Source organism: Prunus mume, linkage group LG6, assembly GCF_029339155.1.
Source record: "Prunus mume cultivar Tortuosa linkage group LG6, ASM2933915v1, whole genome shotgun sequence".
In the NCBI taxonomy this organism is placed as follows: Eukaryota; Viridiplantae; Streptophyta; class Magnoliopsida; order Rosales; family Rosaceae; genus Prunus; species Prunus mume.
Window position 1 is genome coordinate 4,976,953 of NC_142703.1, and position 17,050 is coordinate 4,994,002.

Consider the following 17,050-nt stretch of genomic DNA (forward strand, 5'->3'; position numbering starts at 1 on the left):
TAAAATCCATTTCATATAGGTTTTTTATTTATTTATAATTTAGGCTCCTATATTGAGTATAATAATAAATCTCCCTTTAATTTTTTTTTAAATTTTGAGTTGGGCTTATAGCAGATGTAGGTTTTTTTTTTTTTGAAAAATTTTGGGTTGGGTAGGCCTGTGCATAGCACCATCCTTGAGTCTAACTCAGTTGAAAAAATCCATTACTTACAAATGGTCTCATGTTCGAGCTCTCATAACATATTGATAGTATATATGTGAGAAACCATCTTCTCCATGTAATTTAAATTATCACTTGTAGTATATAAAAAACATCAGTCTTCGTCAACATATACTGCACAACCGTGCCTCCCGCTAAAAACCTCAGTACTACAAACACAAAAATAAAAATAGAAATAAAACCACAAGTACAATACACCACCACAAGTAAATATATAAAACCACAGTACAATACTCTATACCACCACAAGTAAATTAGTAACTTTTTGAGGGACATTCTCGTCCATAATCTCCTATATAAACTCTCAAGTGTTCACTCTCATCTCATATGTAAGTGCAACTCTACCTTGAACCGAGCGCTGAAGAAAGAAAAAAGGTAGAGAAAAGCAATTAATAAGAAGATGATAACAGCAGAAGATTTCTACAAAGTCACCTGTGCAATTGTCCCGCTATACTTCGCAATGCTGGTGGCCTATGCCTCTGTCAAATGGTGCAAAATATTCACACCGGAGCAGTGCTCCGGCATCAACCGCTTCGTCGCGGTTTTCGCCGTTCCGGTTCTGTCTTTCCACTTCATATCCCAAAACAACCCTTATCAGATGGACACCAAGTTCATATTGGCTGACACTTTCTCTAAGCTCTTGGTCCTTGCTTTGCTCTCACTTTGGGCAATTTTCTTCAAGGCAGGAGGGCTTGACTGGCTTATCACGCTCTTCTCATTGGCCACTCTGCCCAATACACTGGTCATGGGCATCCCTTTGCTCAAGGCCATGTACGGTGATTTCACTCAATCCCTCATGGTTCAAGTGGTTGTGCTTCAATGCATCATATGGTACTTTTCTTCTTTTCTTTTCTTTTCTTTTCTTTTTATGGCAAGTTTATTTCTTGTTTAATTTGTGAATACATAAATAAATATTTAACCAGTCTCACTCGATCTCTGGCAGGTATACACTTTTGCTCTTCCTCTTTGAATACAGAGCAGCCACACTACTCATCCAAACCCAGTTCCCGGGGCCCACCGCCTCAGCCATAACAAAGTTCGAAATCGATGACGACGTTATCTCCTTAGACGGCCGAAACCCGCTTTGTACGGAGTCGGAAACCGACGATCAAGGCCGTATCCGGGTCCGCATCCGACGCTCCACGTCATCAGTCCCTGGCTCCTCAGCTCTATCATCCTCCATGGGTCTCACTCCCAGACCGTCAAACCTTTCCAACGCCGAAATTTTCTCAATCAACACACCTCACCATGCAAACCATGACTTCACGTTGGGGCATGGTGACGTGGCGTTTGGGTATCGATCCGCAAGCCCTCAATTTTCCACCGGGTACGCGTCCTCTGACGCGTACTCTCTACAGCCGACGCCGCGTGCGTCAACTTTTAATGAAATGGACACGACGACTGTCGCCACCACGGCCAACACTCCGGTTTGGGGGAGGTCTCCTGTGGCCGGAAAGTTTTCCCAGCAGCCTTCGCCGGCGTTTAGCGGCGTGAGGATGGTGTGGGAGTCGCCGGTGAAATGTGAAAGTGGGGATCAGATACAACAAGGTCGCAAAGAGGTTGGAGGTACGCATGTGCATGTGTAGATGTAGACTTGTCGTGTAGTATGGTACGTCTTTTTACGCTTTATGTTGTGAAGGGGACAAACGGTGTCGTTTTGTGTGATGAAGAAGAACATCAACGAGACATGCAGCTTTTTCAGGGAGGATATGTACGCTTTGTCCTCTAGTAGAGTAAACAAAAACAGCTAATCAGAGTGTACAAATATAATCAATTAATCCCTACGTGAAAAGATAAATAATTACACAAATTTTACAAATCTTTGGGTACGTATTGTTAATAAAAAGACTATAGAAACTAGCCAAGGGGTCTAGTACGGTGTAAAAAGGACATTGACTTGTAGACCAGAGATCTTAAGTTGGCTTTATAGTTGTGTGTTGTGAGAAATCTTTATCTCCTGTAATTTAAATTGCCGCTTATACTAAAAAAAAACAAACTAGAAACTAAAATACCATTGTTTCTATGGATAATTATAATATCACAAATCCAAAATATAATTGCATCTAGAGGGTAGAGAAATAAGTTAGAATCAAGCAAGATTAATGGTTTGATTATGCAGAGTTCCAATGTGTTCGAATCTCCCTCTTAGCTTATATAAATTACATGTCGACCTCAATTATTTGATTATGTATGATGATATTTCCCTGTGAAAAAAGTCTTCAACCTCAAAGGAGACGTGGTGTCTCCACTCAAAGCCTAATTCAAGAGGAAAGTATTCAAAATTTCCCTAAACCAATTGACACAAAGTCATCTCGAATTTCTACTTATATTATGCTTAGTCATCAGAACTTTCATTGATAGGTGCCATCATTTGCTTGAGAGCACGTGTGTAATGATAAAGGGGAGCTATTTGATTACTTAATCTTGGTAGTCATGGTAAAGAATCCTATAAATCATAACGCCCAAATCATGCTCACCAAAGATTTTCAGTTTCTAATTATGTTGTCTAGTTGTGCTTCGTAAAAGGAGGAGCATTACTTTCTAATATAGTAATAGAGAAATATGTATCACTAAATGGTATAATCTTATGTCATGATACTATTAATCTGAATAGTTTAATTCTTTAACTAAATATGGGCTTAGTCAAGTTAGCTAAAGTAGATATGCTCTCCGCTCTGCATCCAAGTTCGAATTCTGTTCCCCGTAATTTAGATTAAATTAAAATAAAATATCGTTCGTTTTATATAAAAAAAAATTTTAAAAAAAAGTTTATTTCATTATTGATTATTTTCTCAAACTATTCATTTGGATCCTATCCACACAAAAAAATATATTAAACATGTTCATATATGATTTTATAATTCTAATTCGAAATGAAGTCAACCTAACAATTTAATCAAATAAATAAAAATATTTGTGAATTAAACTTATGTGAATCATCATTGATTGTTTTTCACTCTCTTTGTTTCAGAGAAAGAAATCAGCTTCAGAGACTGCACCAAAATCCCAATGCCAGAGGAGGCAGATACGAAGGCCGCAGCAACTAATCAAGAAATGCCAAGCGCCCTAGTCATGCTAAGGCTTATACTAATCATGGTTGGAAGAAAGCTTTCCCGCAACCCAAACACATACTCAAGTGTCTTAGGCCTTGTCTGGTCTCTCATCTCATTCAAGTGAGCTATATAAATATATACCATAAAGTCTTAATCATTCTCGTTAACAGCTCTTTTATTATAACTTTCATCCTAAGCTAAGCTATGCCATTCATGATCGTTTTATTCTCTTTAATTTTTCAGGTGGGATGTGGGGATGCCGAATTTGGTGAAATATTCCATAAAAATAATATCCGATGCAGGTCTGGGGATGGCTATGTTCAGTTTAGGTATTTCATCTCGCATTGCTCAAAATATACGTGTATTACGCAAATGAATTAACTCATCATTTAATGTGACAATTGACGTATACTTATTATATATATGAATTATTACAATTGACTGTTAACGCATCAATTGTTACATCATCGTTTAATTATAGAGCATAAAACAAATTTTTAGTTTTATTTTTTAAATTCTATCACAGGATTGGATTCCATTGCACTTTCATATGATGAAACATTGATGTTTAGGGTTTGACTTTTGAAAATGGCAATAAATCGTTATGAATGAATGTTGTAGGGTTGTTCATGGCCCTTCAGCCTCGGATTATTGCGTGTGGCACAAAAAGGGCAACAATGGGGATGGGGATCCGTTTTATTTGTGGGCCTCTTCTTATGTCTGCTGCCTCTGTCGCCACTGGTCTAAGAGGAGTAAAACTTCATGCTGCCATAGTTCAGGTACTGTCGTTATATATGGATGAATAATTGGAGAAAATTACATGAAAACCATTGAGCTATATATAGGTCGCTAGGTATTGTCACCTCAATTAAAGCTTTGTTATTACTTATGGCTAACTCCGTTCATCTTTTAGGTCAAGTCTATCGTTCCAAGTAACATTAATGTCACCTTAATCTTTCATGATGATATGAAATGTTGAATAATTGATGATTTGATCAGGCAGCGCTTCCACAAGGAATAGTACCATTTGTCTTTGCTAGGGAATACGGGCTGCATCCTGACATTTTGAGTACAGGGTAAGTTCCTTTTGTTCTCATTTCTACTTCATCTTCATCACATTGATTCATAATTTTATTGTATAAAATTGTTAAAACTATTAGCAGTATAAAATATTTTGTGAAAAAATCTTATAGGATTCTGCTTAGCTAAAAAGAGAGAAAGGGGGAAAACAAATCTTCGGGTGCTATGAAAAATCTTGAACCAATTATTATGGTTTTCCCTTTATTAAGGTGGTGAAATGTGAGTAGGCTTTTGCTAGCTTTCATTGTGTAGCCCAACCTTCAAACCAGACATTAAAGAAAAAGGAAGTTGAAAAGATTTAAAAGACAAGAACTATAAACTAGTTTATTAAGAGAAAAATGAACAATCTTCTAGTTTTCATCACTTCCCTCCTCCCAATTTCATTCATCAACGGGTCATGTGGGGGCAATGGTACTGTATGCCAAAAGTACCTAATTGATTGTTGTTTCACCTTGTCAAATGTTAATGTTGGTTGGATGCATAGTCTGTGAGTAGGAGCAATGTTATGGACAGTCGTCTAAGGAGAGTGGTCCACCTATCTGGTCAGTGTCCTGAACACTGTCATAATGAGTAGTTGTTAGCCGTTAGTTGATGTGAACCCATCATGATTAACTTTAAACATTGTTTGATGTGAACAATTCTATAATGGACTTCGCATAAATCATTGACTAAGAATGTCTCTCACGCTCACGTGCATGGATACCAATTATAAGAAGTCTACCGGAAATTAATGTTAGTGGCATTGTATTTCTCTCACACACTCAACCACTTAACTTTAATGGGAAAAAAAAAGTAGGAGAGATACTAATAAGGCAAGACTTAATCCAAAAAGTGCTTATAAACATAATCGAAAACTAAATTAAACAAAAATTTATTTGCCTCTAACTTCTGAAAAACTATCTTCGATAAAATTAGACACGCACTTAGTTGATAAAAATGCATAATTATTCATTCAATATGCTAATTGCAAGAAATATTTATAAGCTATGCCCTTGTTGTGCAGGGTTATTTTTGGGATGCTAGTGTCCTTACCAGTAACGCTCCTCTACTACATACTTCTAGGGTTGTATTAGTGGAAATACAAGAAGATGATAATAAAAAAGAAAAAGTCTGCATTTTCAGCTAAAGCATATGAACTCAATCGTCTAAAGGCCAAAGTGTTGTGGGCAGAAAGGAATGCTCTCTGAGGTTTGGTGTCATAGTAGTACATAGACTAGTGGTGGCCGAAAGGAAGATGGAAATCATGGCTTATGATTAAGGTAGGAGACTTATTTTTCTTCTTGGGGTTGGGTAAAGTTTCCCCAACCAAACCATGCATTTTGACTCGAGAAAAAAGAAAAGGAGAAGAAAAAGGCTAAATCATGTTGTTCCTACTATTTATTCTTTTTTTCCCCTTTAATATTTAAAGCAATTATCGTACAATAGTTCTTGCTTTTTTGGTAACAACTTTTATATGTGAAGTCAATTAGACAGATTTGGCTTACAATTTAAGCTTGTCTTAGAGATATATATAGCATGATCATGACCATGATTATATCTCTTGTTGGCCCAAATGCAAGTGCCAAGAAGATTACATGGCAAAAGCCTATGACGCTATGAGTTATGACCCAAATCTGTATCATACGCGTGTGTGGTGGTGTTAAAGCTAGCCTTGTTGCATTCTTGAGACAGAAGTCTTGAAACATAATTATTGGTCGGTTTTTAATCTATTCAGTAGTCGTATATACTGCACCTGAAAAGTATGTTCTACTCATCTCTCACGCCTTCATGTTTGACTTGTATTTTGATAAGATCCAATTGGCAAACAAAATGTCAAACGGCCCTCAATAATCAATTAGATATTTATTTGGTCATGGGGTAAAATCCGATATGGGTACGAGAATGATGATCTTTATGAATCGAAGAACTTAAGAATTTGGGAATAAGGAATTAGAATCGGATCAACTCCTCCTCCTAGTAGATCTGATTCCTAGTTTTGAGGATATTTGATTAGAGATTTTACCAGAAAACTCTCATAATTTTTTATTTTGTATGTGTATGTAAACGAAGGATAAGTAAGGAATTGGAATCATTCCAATACTTATGTGTTAGTAAACACAAGGGAAGAAGGAATTCAAATGATTTTGATACCCATTACTAATAAATAAACATGATAGCGAGAGTGACGTCTTAATTTTGATTTGAAATAGTGTTTTATGATTTTTCAAATAAACTATCTACACTTTTAATTATTATATTATTGAATATATTTATTTAATAGATATTTTCTTAATTTGAAATTTTTACTTTGATTAATGGAATGAGAACCCAATCTTTGATGGGGAAATCGCACTTGACTGAAATTGATAAGTTTTAGGGGATGTGGGTGGGGAAGGGGAGGGCAAATCTGATCCCAAGTAGAAAAACTAATATGAAATAGGGATAGTATTGTTTTGCTATCCTCGATCAATCATACTATGTCAAGTGAAAAAATTATCACACGCGACATAATTTGATTAATTGAAAATAGTAAAATAGTGTTATTTCCGTTGCACGTAAGTGTTTCTCGTCCCGTTGCTATCCCTATCTATCTGTGCACCTTCCTATAGCCTAGTCCAGTGAGGAGCAATGGACCCCTTTGCATAAAATTACAGGCTAGGGTTCCATATTCTCAATTGGGCCTAAATCCCTAAGGTCCAATTCTTTTTACACTTTCAATGGAGATAGACCAGGCTTGGATGGGCTTTTATATGCACAGAAAAGCTCTTTTGCTGAAAGCTGGATGTGGAAGAATGTTTGAGGTGAATTTTCAGGCAATGGATCACGTTTACCACTCCAGACTACATGACCACTGACCCACTCAGACTATATGTACTACTAGTTATTTGTGGTGTAATGATATTTTTCTTTCTACTAGTCTAATGATATTTCTCTTTACTACGTGGAGGAAGATCCTAAATTCTATTTCCTCTTTCGTTAGATATTTTTTTCTTGAATAATTTTTTTAAGGAAACAGGATTTGTTTTATTTACTGAAAATAAGGGGTGTGTAAGTATGTCGTCATCGTGAGTAATGTTGTACAAATAAAAGCAACAGCCTACCAAAATGCAAGGCCACGATTTGAAGAAACTGATAAATAAAGTGATGAAGGAAACTGGCCAAACTGCAAGAGAAGGGAAATTGCATCCGTTGAAAAGAAAAGGGGAAGGAGCAGAAAATTACAAGGAGGAAGAGAAACAAAGCTCAGAAGATGGAGATTTTCTTTGAAGAGAAGACCAAGGAGAACAAAACTGCTGCATCTGCAAAGTCAGGAGTTTGATTTCTTTTATCTTCTTTGCTATTAATTCTCTGGTTAAATTGTTTTTCTTATGAATTTTATGAGCTCTCTTGGCTAAAACTAAGATGGTATCTACCTTCAATTGAATCTTTATTTTGATTTAATTAATTAATTAAATTTCATTTAAGTTAAAGATATAGAAAATAGAAATTGGAAAAAGAATAACAAACCGATAGAAAAATTTGTTCTAACAAATTATAGTTTGTTTGTATCTTCAATTTTTCGGTATGCAATCTATTAGGCCTTTTATGTGTATGTATATATTTTAGAGAATATGTATTTTATATTTTTAAGCCCAAGCTACAAGTCATTGCATTCTCTTAGTTTTCATATAGGAAGAATAATTCCTATTATTGTTTTGTTAATGTAAACAAAAGATTGCTTGGAAAAAAAATGCTATAAAAATTTTGTTTGAACAAAAATTATAAAAGAGTTGTTTCGTTAATGTGAAAGTTCCTTTGTTTACAATTATCATTAAGCCAAACATTCTAAAATGAATCGTATTTGCAAATAAATAAGAAGTAAGTCCTACAAATCACAATCACACATATGTGTAGTAACTTTTCTTTTAGGAGATTTTAATAAATTATTTTTGCATATGTGTCGCGTTGATGCTTAAATTTGATTCAAGAGTGAGATGACTTTTTCGACATCTAGGTCACGCAATTCTTTCGGACCAGGTCAAGAGGGTGACATCAGTGTGGTGTTAATCAAAAACCCTCCGATGCTTAAGTCAGTCGAGTATTTGAGAGCAAGTATACGATAGTTTTGGTGTTTAGAATTGCATAACTTTGAGAAAAGGTCGTAAAACCTTTCTGATCATAGTCATACTCTAGGACGATCTATTCCTCCTTGGACTATGACTCCCTATAGGTAGACGTGTTTAGAATTGCTCAACTTAGCCTAGCCACTGAATCTCGAGCTTAGCTTGACGACCAGGGCTCGAGTTGAGCTCGATCATTTGAGTTTTAGACAAACTTAGCCTAGAAGTATTTTACTCAACAACATATCAGATTGTCATTTGTTTGTAAGAAATTACGAGTAAAAACTCAAGTAGTATTCTTTGCAAATTGCTTGCTACCGGAGTATGACTATGTTGTATAATTGATACTTTCCATTTTTAAAATATATCTCCGCGTTAAAACACAATATCCAAGAATATTATTCAAACACCACACTATAATTATTGTCTAGAATCTGATAAGATAAAGACTTTGACGACACGTAGGGCCCTCCTAAAATGTGGATCAGTATGCCACGTTACTTTCCAAAAGAAGAAAAAACCAGAAGAACCAATGCCACGTTGCACTTCCTACAGAAACGAAGGCGCCGCTGGAAATAAGCCAAAACAGAAGCGGTCATATACCACTAGAGAGCAGTGGTTTTTTTATTTTCTCTATAACTACAGTTGCGCAAGTTGAATTATTTTTCCATTTTGTCCAATCCAGAAGTGGTTTTCTCTCCACACACCCACGGACACACAGAATTAACGTTTGGGTTCCAATCCGAGAAACAACCCTTGGATGGAAAATGGTTTTATCGTACATTGAATTTCGACTTTCTTGTTCATCACAAAAAAATAATAATTATTCTCCACTTTCTGTAGCGGTTGTCAAAATCACAATATAAATAGTGCCTTCACATTCTCACTTTCCCACATCCAAAAACAAATACTTTTGATCGTAAATTAACAGATAAACATCACAAAGTTCTGATACAATGTCTACAGCTGGTCAGGTTATCAAGTGCAGAGGTAAACCCAGACCTCTTGCTCTCCTTTGTTAGATTGTTCTGCTCATTTCATTCATTTTTATAGAATCCCATTTATGTTTTTTTTTTGTTTTTCATTTTTCTGATCAAGTTTTATTTTTTGGTTATACCCTTTGTTGGGTTCTCTGTTTCTGATATTTTTTTTAGTGATTCCAATAATTGGGTCTGGTTTGTTGAGTCTTAGCTGATTTATACCTTTGTTTCTGGTTACATATCTTGTTTTCTTTTGTGCTTTTACATGATCCTGGTGGTTTTTTTTTCCTTTTAACATACAGATGCTTGATCTTTTCCTTTATTTCTTCTCTCTTTTAGTTAAAGTGTTTTATAAATCAATTAATGATGATGATTGCCTTTTGATCTGGGATTTCTTGGATTGGATTTGATGGGGATGCCAATTTCAGTTTGGAAAATTTCTAAACTTGACTGAACAGAAGAAAGAGACCATAACTTTTTGGGTCAATTGTCTTGCCAGGGGACTGATCTTCTAGTTGGTTAATAATATTGATTAAATGGATGTATTGTTTACTAATTGCATTGGCATTTGTGGATTGTAGCTGCGGTAGCATGGGAAGCGGGGAAGCCACTATCAATTGAGGAAGTGGAGGTGGCACCACCACAGAAAGAAGAAGTCCGCTTGAAGATCCTCTTCACCTCTCTTTGCCACACTGATGTCTACTTCTGGGAAGCCAAAGTAAATTTTTATTATACTCTTACTGGCATCGAAGTAAATTTTTATTATACTTTTACTGGCATTGTGTTGAACTATATCCATATCATGATGGCAAAAGAGAACGATTTGGTTATAATCTGCCTAATTGCTCACCATTATTAAGCATGATTGAGCATCTGTTTATTATTTTGGTAACACATGTTTCCCCTCAAATGAAACAACTCCTGTACATGTCATTTTCTTTTGGAATTGAATCGTCTCTTTTATGTCACAGGGACAACACCCACTGTTCCCTCGCATTTACGGTCATGAAGCTGGAGGGTATGTTTGCTAAATTTTGAGTTTCCCTTGTAGACAGAATATTTTTAGTTTCCTAAATTTTGCTTGCTTGGCAATTTTTTGTTTAGAATTGTGGAAAGCGTAGGTGAGGGTGTGACTGATCTCCAACCAGGAGACCATGTCCTTCCGGTGTTCACGGGGGAGTGCAAGGAGTGCAGGCACTGTAAGTCAGAGGAAAGCAACATGTGTGATCTCCTGAGGATCAACACTGACAGGGGTACTATGCTCAGTGATGGCAAGTCCAGGTTCTCCAAGGATGGAAAGCCAATATATCACTTTCTTGGTACCTCTACCTTCAGTGAATACACAGTATGTCATGTTGGTTCCGTCGCCAAGATCAACCCTGCAGCCCCTCTTGAAAAAGTTTGTGTTCTTAGTTGTGGAATATGCACAGGTTTGAAACACTTCTCACATTTTAATGGTTACAATGTTAAATAAGATTAGTGGTTTCTTTGTTTTTGTTTTCCCTAATCAATTTCTGTTTTGTGCATTTAAAGGTTTTGGTGCCACTGTGAATGTTGCAAAACCCAAAAAGGGCTCATCCGTTGCCATTTTTGGACTGGGTGCTGTTGGCCTTGCGGTAAGTCATTCTTATGTTTTGATCCTCTGTTATGGCGCTTCCTGCTAGTTTGGATTATCGTGATGATTTTTCTTGTTCATTACCTTGTTACTTTTTAGGCTGCTGAAGGTGCAAGGGTTTCTGGGGCTGCAAGAATCATTGGAGTTGATTTGAATCCCAACCGATTTGAGGAAGGTCAGTCTTTTTTAAATATCCATCCAAGGACTTACTGTGCTTCATGTCCGGTTCAGATTAAGTTGTCATCGACTGATTTATCTTGCTTTTTTGTATTCACTGGCAGCCAAGAAGTTTGGCGTGAATGAATTCGTGAATCCAAAAGATCATGACAAACCTGTGCAAGAGGTTAGTTACGGACTTTTTTATCCCTTCACCTGTTGAGGAATTGACCTAAAGATTGCCCCTTGTCTTCGTAATATGTTTACAATACTGTTCTTATTGAAGCCAAATAATGCGGAACGACTTCTCCCTTGTGTACTTGATAAGCTTTTGATTATTGGTTAACAGAGACTTTTGGACTTTTGTGTTGGTGATTATTGGTTAGCAAAGACTTAACATTCGAATTTTGACAAAAAGGTGATTGCTGAAATGACCGATGGGGGAGTGGATAGGAGTGTTGAATGCACTGGAAGCGTCCAGGCGATGATTTCTGCATTTGAATGTGTTCATGATGTAAGCAATTATAAAAGTTGTAGGTTGTTTCATTTGATAAGATATTAGAATATGCAACCACATTGCTTTTGAGGTTAAAAATTGAACTCTCCTTCCTCTCTGACTTTAGGGTTGGGGCGTTGCTGTACTCGTTGGTGTGCCTAGTAAAGATGATGCATTCAAAACCCATCCAGTGAATTTCTTGAATGAGAGGACTCTTAAGGGCACCTTCTATGGTAACTACAAACCCAAATCCGATCTGCCCGGTGTTGTGGAGATGTACATGAATAAGGTAAGTTTGTATTTCCTTTCAAGCATGTTTGTGAATAATTTTCAGACCTACCAAGAACTTTGCTTATTTAAGTATATGTGTTCTTAGATGGACAATATTTAAGGTTGTGTTCTTTGACTGTTCTAGTTGTTTGAGGACAGTTTTAATTTTCAATCTGATGTTGTAAAACTCTACCTTGTGTACTGATCTTGCAGGAGCTGGAAGTGGATAAATTTATCACCCACTCGGTCCCTTTCGCTGAGATCAACAAAGCATTTGATTTGATGCTTTCAGGACAGTCCATCCGGTGCATCATTCGCATGGAGGATTAGAGCAACTTGGGACTTGTTACGTGTTAATGGGGAGAATTTATATATCTATCTGATGTCTTAACTGAAAGAGAGTGAGACTCCCCTACAGGAGTCGAACGTAATAAAGGAGTAGTCTTTTCTTAGTATTTGTTGTTTTGTTTCCTTTTGTTGTTTGTACGGTACCCCTAAAAGAACAAGTAAACTTATTCCTTTATGAAGAATAAGCAGAATGGGAGTGAGACTCCCTCTATAGGAGTCAAACGATACTTCAGTAGGGGTACAAATACTATGAAAGCAAGTAAGAACTAAGGAGTAATTCCCCCCCAGGGGGATTTAGGGGGGAAACGGTCCTTAAGAATAATTGTGTTGGTGTGGATTGTACAAATTTTGAGAGGAGCTACTCAAGATTTCACAAATTTTGATATAATGGTTTTTATGATAAATAACATTTTCTTCATATTTTCTTTAGATTCCCTTTTATAGATATGCATGTCGACATGTTTTTTCTCCCGCTACCAATCTATGAAGGTATCCGAATTTGGAGCTTTGTGCTCTGGTTACATATTTGCATTAGGTATTTGGAAGCATGCCGATGTGCTTTTGGAAGAATCCTGGTTGTGTATGTTTTGAAGTACTAAAGTGAAGGCAGAGGTCCGGCCTCCTTGCATCCAAGTTCCAAATTCGAAGAGTCACTGTGCCCGGAACTTCAAATACCGAGTTCGGAATCGGTCGGATTCGAACCGACGAATAGAAGTTTTGCAAACTCATGCCTGTAAGGGTTGTGGCTGGTGAATAACAGGAGAATTTGAGGCAACCCTTTCTCCGGACCCTTCCTCGGAGCCCGAGGGTCCCTCTGAAGCCATAAAGACTCCACTCGGGGTAACCGCCCATAGATGGATGTATTTAAGTTTGAATCTTCCTTTCGTAGATTAGATTCATTTTAGAGTAATTTAGAATAAGATTCATTTTAGAGTAATTTAGGATAAGTTGGATGCAAGTTCGAATCCCCTTTTTTGTAGATTAGATGTTGACCGTGCAACTAAATGATTAGAGAACCATGGTTCGCTGCTTTCCAATCGTCCTGAGCACCGAAGCGACTGTACCAGCTGTGGTCACAATGTTGATACATAATATTCTTTTTGGGTGGTATTGTGCATTAATTAGAACGACTTTATGTAAAACAGGGGATCTTTCTGGTGATATTAGGAATGGAATTTCTGTGAGCAAGCATATCCAATGCAATATGTTGTACAACGAATTCAATCCCTTAACAACATTCTCTACTCCAATCTTGCACACCAGACGATACATGTAGATTCAATTTTCAGTCGGAAATAGGGCGTATTAACTTTACTTTCCAATAGGGATGTTGGTAATGGTGGAACCATGAATTTTTCTAGGGGTAGGCAAATTTGTTTTTCTTGACTTCTTCTATAATATAATATATCATGCTTCAAATTGGCTAGAAATTTTATTTTTTTGTAAGGGGTCAAAAGCCCGAAAACAACTAGTTAAATTTTAGAAACCCAATATATATATATATATATATAATATATATATATATATATATATATATATATATATCTATTGAGGATCCTCAAATAATTTTATTTGAGGGACGCCCATTAGAATACTCTACAATTTTTTTCTCAATGATCCAAACTATCCATTTTTTAGATATTCATTCATAGATCAACCTTACAAAAAATTAGACAAATCAGAAACCAGTTCGACATCCAATTGTGTTTTACAAAATCAATGAACACGGTGCTTCAAGAAAGTACTAAAATTTCAATAACTCAATTGAGTGGTCAAATGATATCGGATTCAAGTGATTTTTTGTAGAGATGATCTTTGAATGAGTATCTACAAAATAGACGGTTTGGATTAGTGAAATACAATCCGGAGTGGGGCCTACAAGGGGTGTCCCTCAAATAAGCTTATTTGAGGAATCCCTCAATGGAAACTCTATATATATATATAGAAACTGAACAAGTTCGTTCTTTTCCAAAAATTATAGAAATCAAAACTGTTGGCAAGCCAAACATTATTCAGAGTAACTATTACTAATTATATATCATATTTGAGTAATTTACCCTTCTAATTTTTATTCTTTTTCTTGTCCCCATATCTCATCTCTCCCAACACCTTCATTTTATTTATTTATTCCTTCTTCTCTTCCTCTCTCTTTCTTTTTTTCCTCTTTCTTCCTTTGTCAGTCTCTGCAATTTTTTCCTCTTCTCCCTCTTCTCTTTTTTTTTCTATTTTTTTTCCATCGCTCTCTCTTCTCTTCCTTCTTCTCCTTCTTCTCGCTCTCCCTCGAAGACCAATTGTTGTCTAGCCTTGTCCTTTTTGTGGGCTGAGAAAAAGAAAAGGCGTGTGTGTTAAACAGTGGGCTAATATTTAATTGTAAGGTATTTTTTTTTCCATACATTTAAGACTATTCAATTTAGATTTTAAAAGATTTTAAAGAAATTTAAAAGTTTAGGTGTATTCAATCACGATTTTATAGAAGTCTATTCAATTCTGGGCATATTCAATTCAGATTTTTTAAACTTTATTCAAATTTAGATGTATTCAATCACGACTTTAAAAGATTTCATAAAAGTCTGGGTGTAATAAAAAACTCATTAATTTTAAAGGAAATACAAAAAGTGGTGGATTTTGTTTGATAATAGACTAATTTTAGGCCATGACAAATCTATTAGCCCTACAGTCACCACACCATAGCCACTGCCAGCATCATCACCATCACTGTCACTGCCACTGCCACCGCCACCACTCCATTACCACCACTACCTTCACCATCACTCCCATCACCACCATCACTATGACCCCCACCTCCACCACCACCTCACTCCCACTACCACCACCCCCACCTCCTTCACCACTACCTCCCCCACAAACCATCATCGCTATCACCACCATCACCATCGCTATAAACTTCATTAAAATCAATAATAAAATTCTAACAAACTTAATTAAAATCTATACACGAATTCAGTCAAAATCTATGTGGAGTTTGTAGAATTCAGTCAAACTCAATTAAATTTAATTAAACTCCATCAACTTTATAACTCTTTTAAAATCATTTAAAATATAAATTGAATACACCCTCATAAGTTGAAAAATCAGCCATGGGCTAGAGCCCAGCTGAGCCCCTTCGTAGTTTTGCCATTGGATGTAGGCATAAATCCTATATGTAGCACAAACACTCCATCATGCCAAAGTGTCAGGGTGTCGGACATGGGTCAATAGTCAAGACACGGTCAAAACAAGTTTTGGACACGGTCAAGACACTTTTGGACACGGTTAACTAAAGTCAAGACACGAGAGGGACCATTTTAAAAACTATAAAAGGAAAATTAAGGTTAAAACATAAATATTGAAAACTATGTGGACATATTTGAAATTGTTTTTAAAAGTGGGTTAAAAATGGAAACAATATTTTTTTTTTCTTTCTTTGTTCCTTCATAGCAGAGCTGATATTTTTGGTAGACTAAGGATATTGATAGCAATTTGGTGGTGACAGAAGCATCTTTTTGAGTGGGTAATTCATTCACTTTGTTTCTTTTATTATTATTATTATTATTTTATTTTTTATTATGCAAACTCGATTCTTATTTTATGAAGTGGGAAATCATTTTTCTTATTTTGAAGATGATAGATCCTATATGAAACATGTGTGAAATTTGGTTTATGATGAATCATGAATATGTGTATCATTCTTTATTTTGTTTAGGGAAAGATGAGTAATGCTAATGAGTATGAATTTTTTTTATAGTATTATGGCACTGAAGTATTGAGTATGATTATTTTAAATATATATAAGTATATATATAATTTTATTAGAATTTATTATTATTTTAATTGTCATATCCTAGCTGTGTCCGTGTCCTAATTTTTTTAGATTTTCCGTATTGCCGTATCCCGTTTTCATGTCCCCGTGTCCATGCCCGTGCAACATAGCATAAATCTACTATTTCTTTGTGAAAAGATGTTTCCAAAAGGCACTTCAATAACGAAAATTATTGAGCGGGACGGCAACACCTCGTTTATGATACCACCTATAACTTATTGTACAAGCAATTTGTGAAAATTGTATGATTCAACATTTCAAAAATATGATAATCCTGAGACAAAAAATTCATTATTAATGGAGAGAGAGATCTTATTGTAATTAATCAAAATCGGTGAATAAATTAAAAAATAATAATTAGGAATTAGTTCTCTTCAACACAGATGAGCCGCAAACTCTCAATCTGGAATTTGCCCAAAGTTAAGGCAATATGTGGTCATATTTGGTGGTGGGTATGACTGGACTGAACTATTTCGGTCATATACCACTAGAGAGCAGTGTTTTGTTTTTATTTTTATTTTTATAAAACTACAATTGCACAAGTACAAGTATTTTTCCAATCCAAAAGTGGTTTTCTTTCCACGCACTCATAGACACACATAATTAATGACGGAATGTTTGAGCTCCAATTCAAGTAATAACCTTGTTCAAATTGGGATTTTAAAAGACTGTTTAGGTATTAAAAAAAGTCCAATAAATTTGAGCAGAATGTAATGATTTATAAGATTTTACTATTGAATTTTAAAGATTTATATCATAGGATTTATTAGATTTGGAAGGATCATGTGGATTTAACTTTTCATCATCTTCCCTAATTTGCATAGTATAATAAATTAGTCATTCACATTAATCTTTTTGTATATGCCTTCTACGTCCCCTGCTTTGTCGTCTATATCTTTTCTCCTTTCATTTGATGAACCCTCAAATATAAAC

The 17,050-nt window shown here is 35.7% G+C and overlaps 2 protein-coding genes across 3 annotated transcripts; both read left to right on the plus strand.

Moving 5' to 3' along the window:
• Positions 1-533: 533 nt before the first annotated feature.
• On the plus strand, positions 534-5,775 carry PIN6 (Auxin efflux carrier family protein). Its single transcript, XM_008239463.2, has 7 exons — positions 534-1,051; positions 1,164-1,786; positions 3,192-3,393; positions 3,517-3,602; positions 3,895-4,052; positions 4,273-4,349; positions 5,357-5,775. The coding sequence occupies exons 1-7, from the start codon at positions 621-623 to the stop codon at positions 5,424-5,426; spliced, it is 1,647 nt and encodes a 548-aa protein (XP_008237685.2). The 5' UTR covers positions 534-620; the 3' UTR covers positions 5,427-5,775.
• Positions 5,776-7,503: 1,728 nt separating this feature from the next.
• ADH1 (alcohol dehydrogenase 1) lies at positions 7,504-12,726 on the plus strand. Of its 2 annotated transcripts, none has more exons than XM_089055283.1 (10): positions 7,504-7,638; positions 9,994-10,130; positions 10,384-10,430; positions 10,517-10,842; positions 10,946-11,028; positions 11,127-11,202; positions 11,309-11,370; positions 11,602-11,697; positions 11,807-11,968; positions 12,163-12,726. In XM_089055283.1, the coding sequence occupies exons 4-10, from the start codon at positions 10,632-10,634 to the stop codon at positions 12,277-12,279; spliced, it is 807 nt and encodes a 268-aa protein (XP_088911409.1). In that variant the 5' UTR covers positions 7,504-7,638; positions 9,994-10,130; positions 10,384-10,430; positions 10,517-10,631; the 3' UTR covers positions 12,280-12,726. The 2 variants fall into 2 exon arrangements, with proteins under 2 accessions (XP_088911409.1, XP_008237684.2); XM_008239462.3 differs by lacking the exon at positions 7,504-7,638 and adding an exon at positions 8,986-9,422.
• Positions 12,727-17,050: the final 4,324 nt, after the last annotated feature.

Bases quoted from the DNA above. Each gene is read 5' to 3' on its own strand.
- ADH1 (XM_008239462.3), top strand. From the start codon at position 9,389: ATGTCTACAGCTGGTCAGGTTATCAAGTGCAGAG. The intron at 9,423-9,993 runs GTAAACCCAGAC...TGTGGATTGTAG, and splicing joins TCAGGTTATCAAGTGCAGAG to CTGCGGTAGCATGGGAAGCG. The intron at 10,431-10,516 runs GTATGTTTGCTA...TTTTTTGTTTAG, and splicing joins TACGGTCATGAAGCTGGAGG to AATTGTGGAAAGCGTAGGTG.
- PIN6 (XM_008239463.2), top strand. From the start codon at position 621: ATGATAACAGCAGAAGATTTCTACAAAGTCACCTGTGCAATTGTCCCG. The intron at 3,394-3,516 runs GTGAGCTATATA...TTAATTTTTCAG, and splicing joins TGGTCTCTCATCTCATTCAA to GTGGGATGTGGGGATGCCGA. The intron at 4,053-4,272 runs GTACTGTCGTTA...TGATTTGATCAG, and splicing joins TTCATGCTGCCATAGTTCAG to GCAGCGCTTCCACAAGGAAT.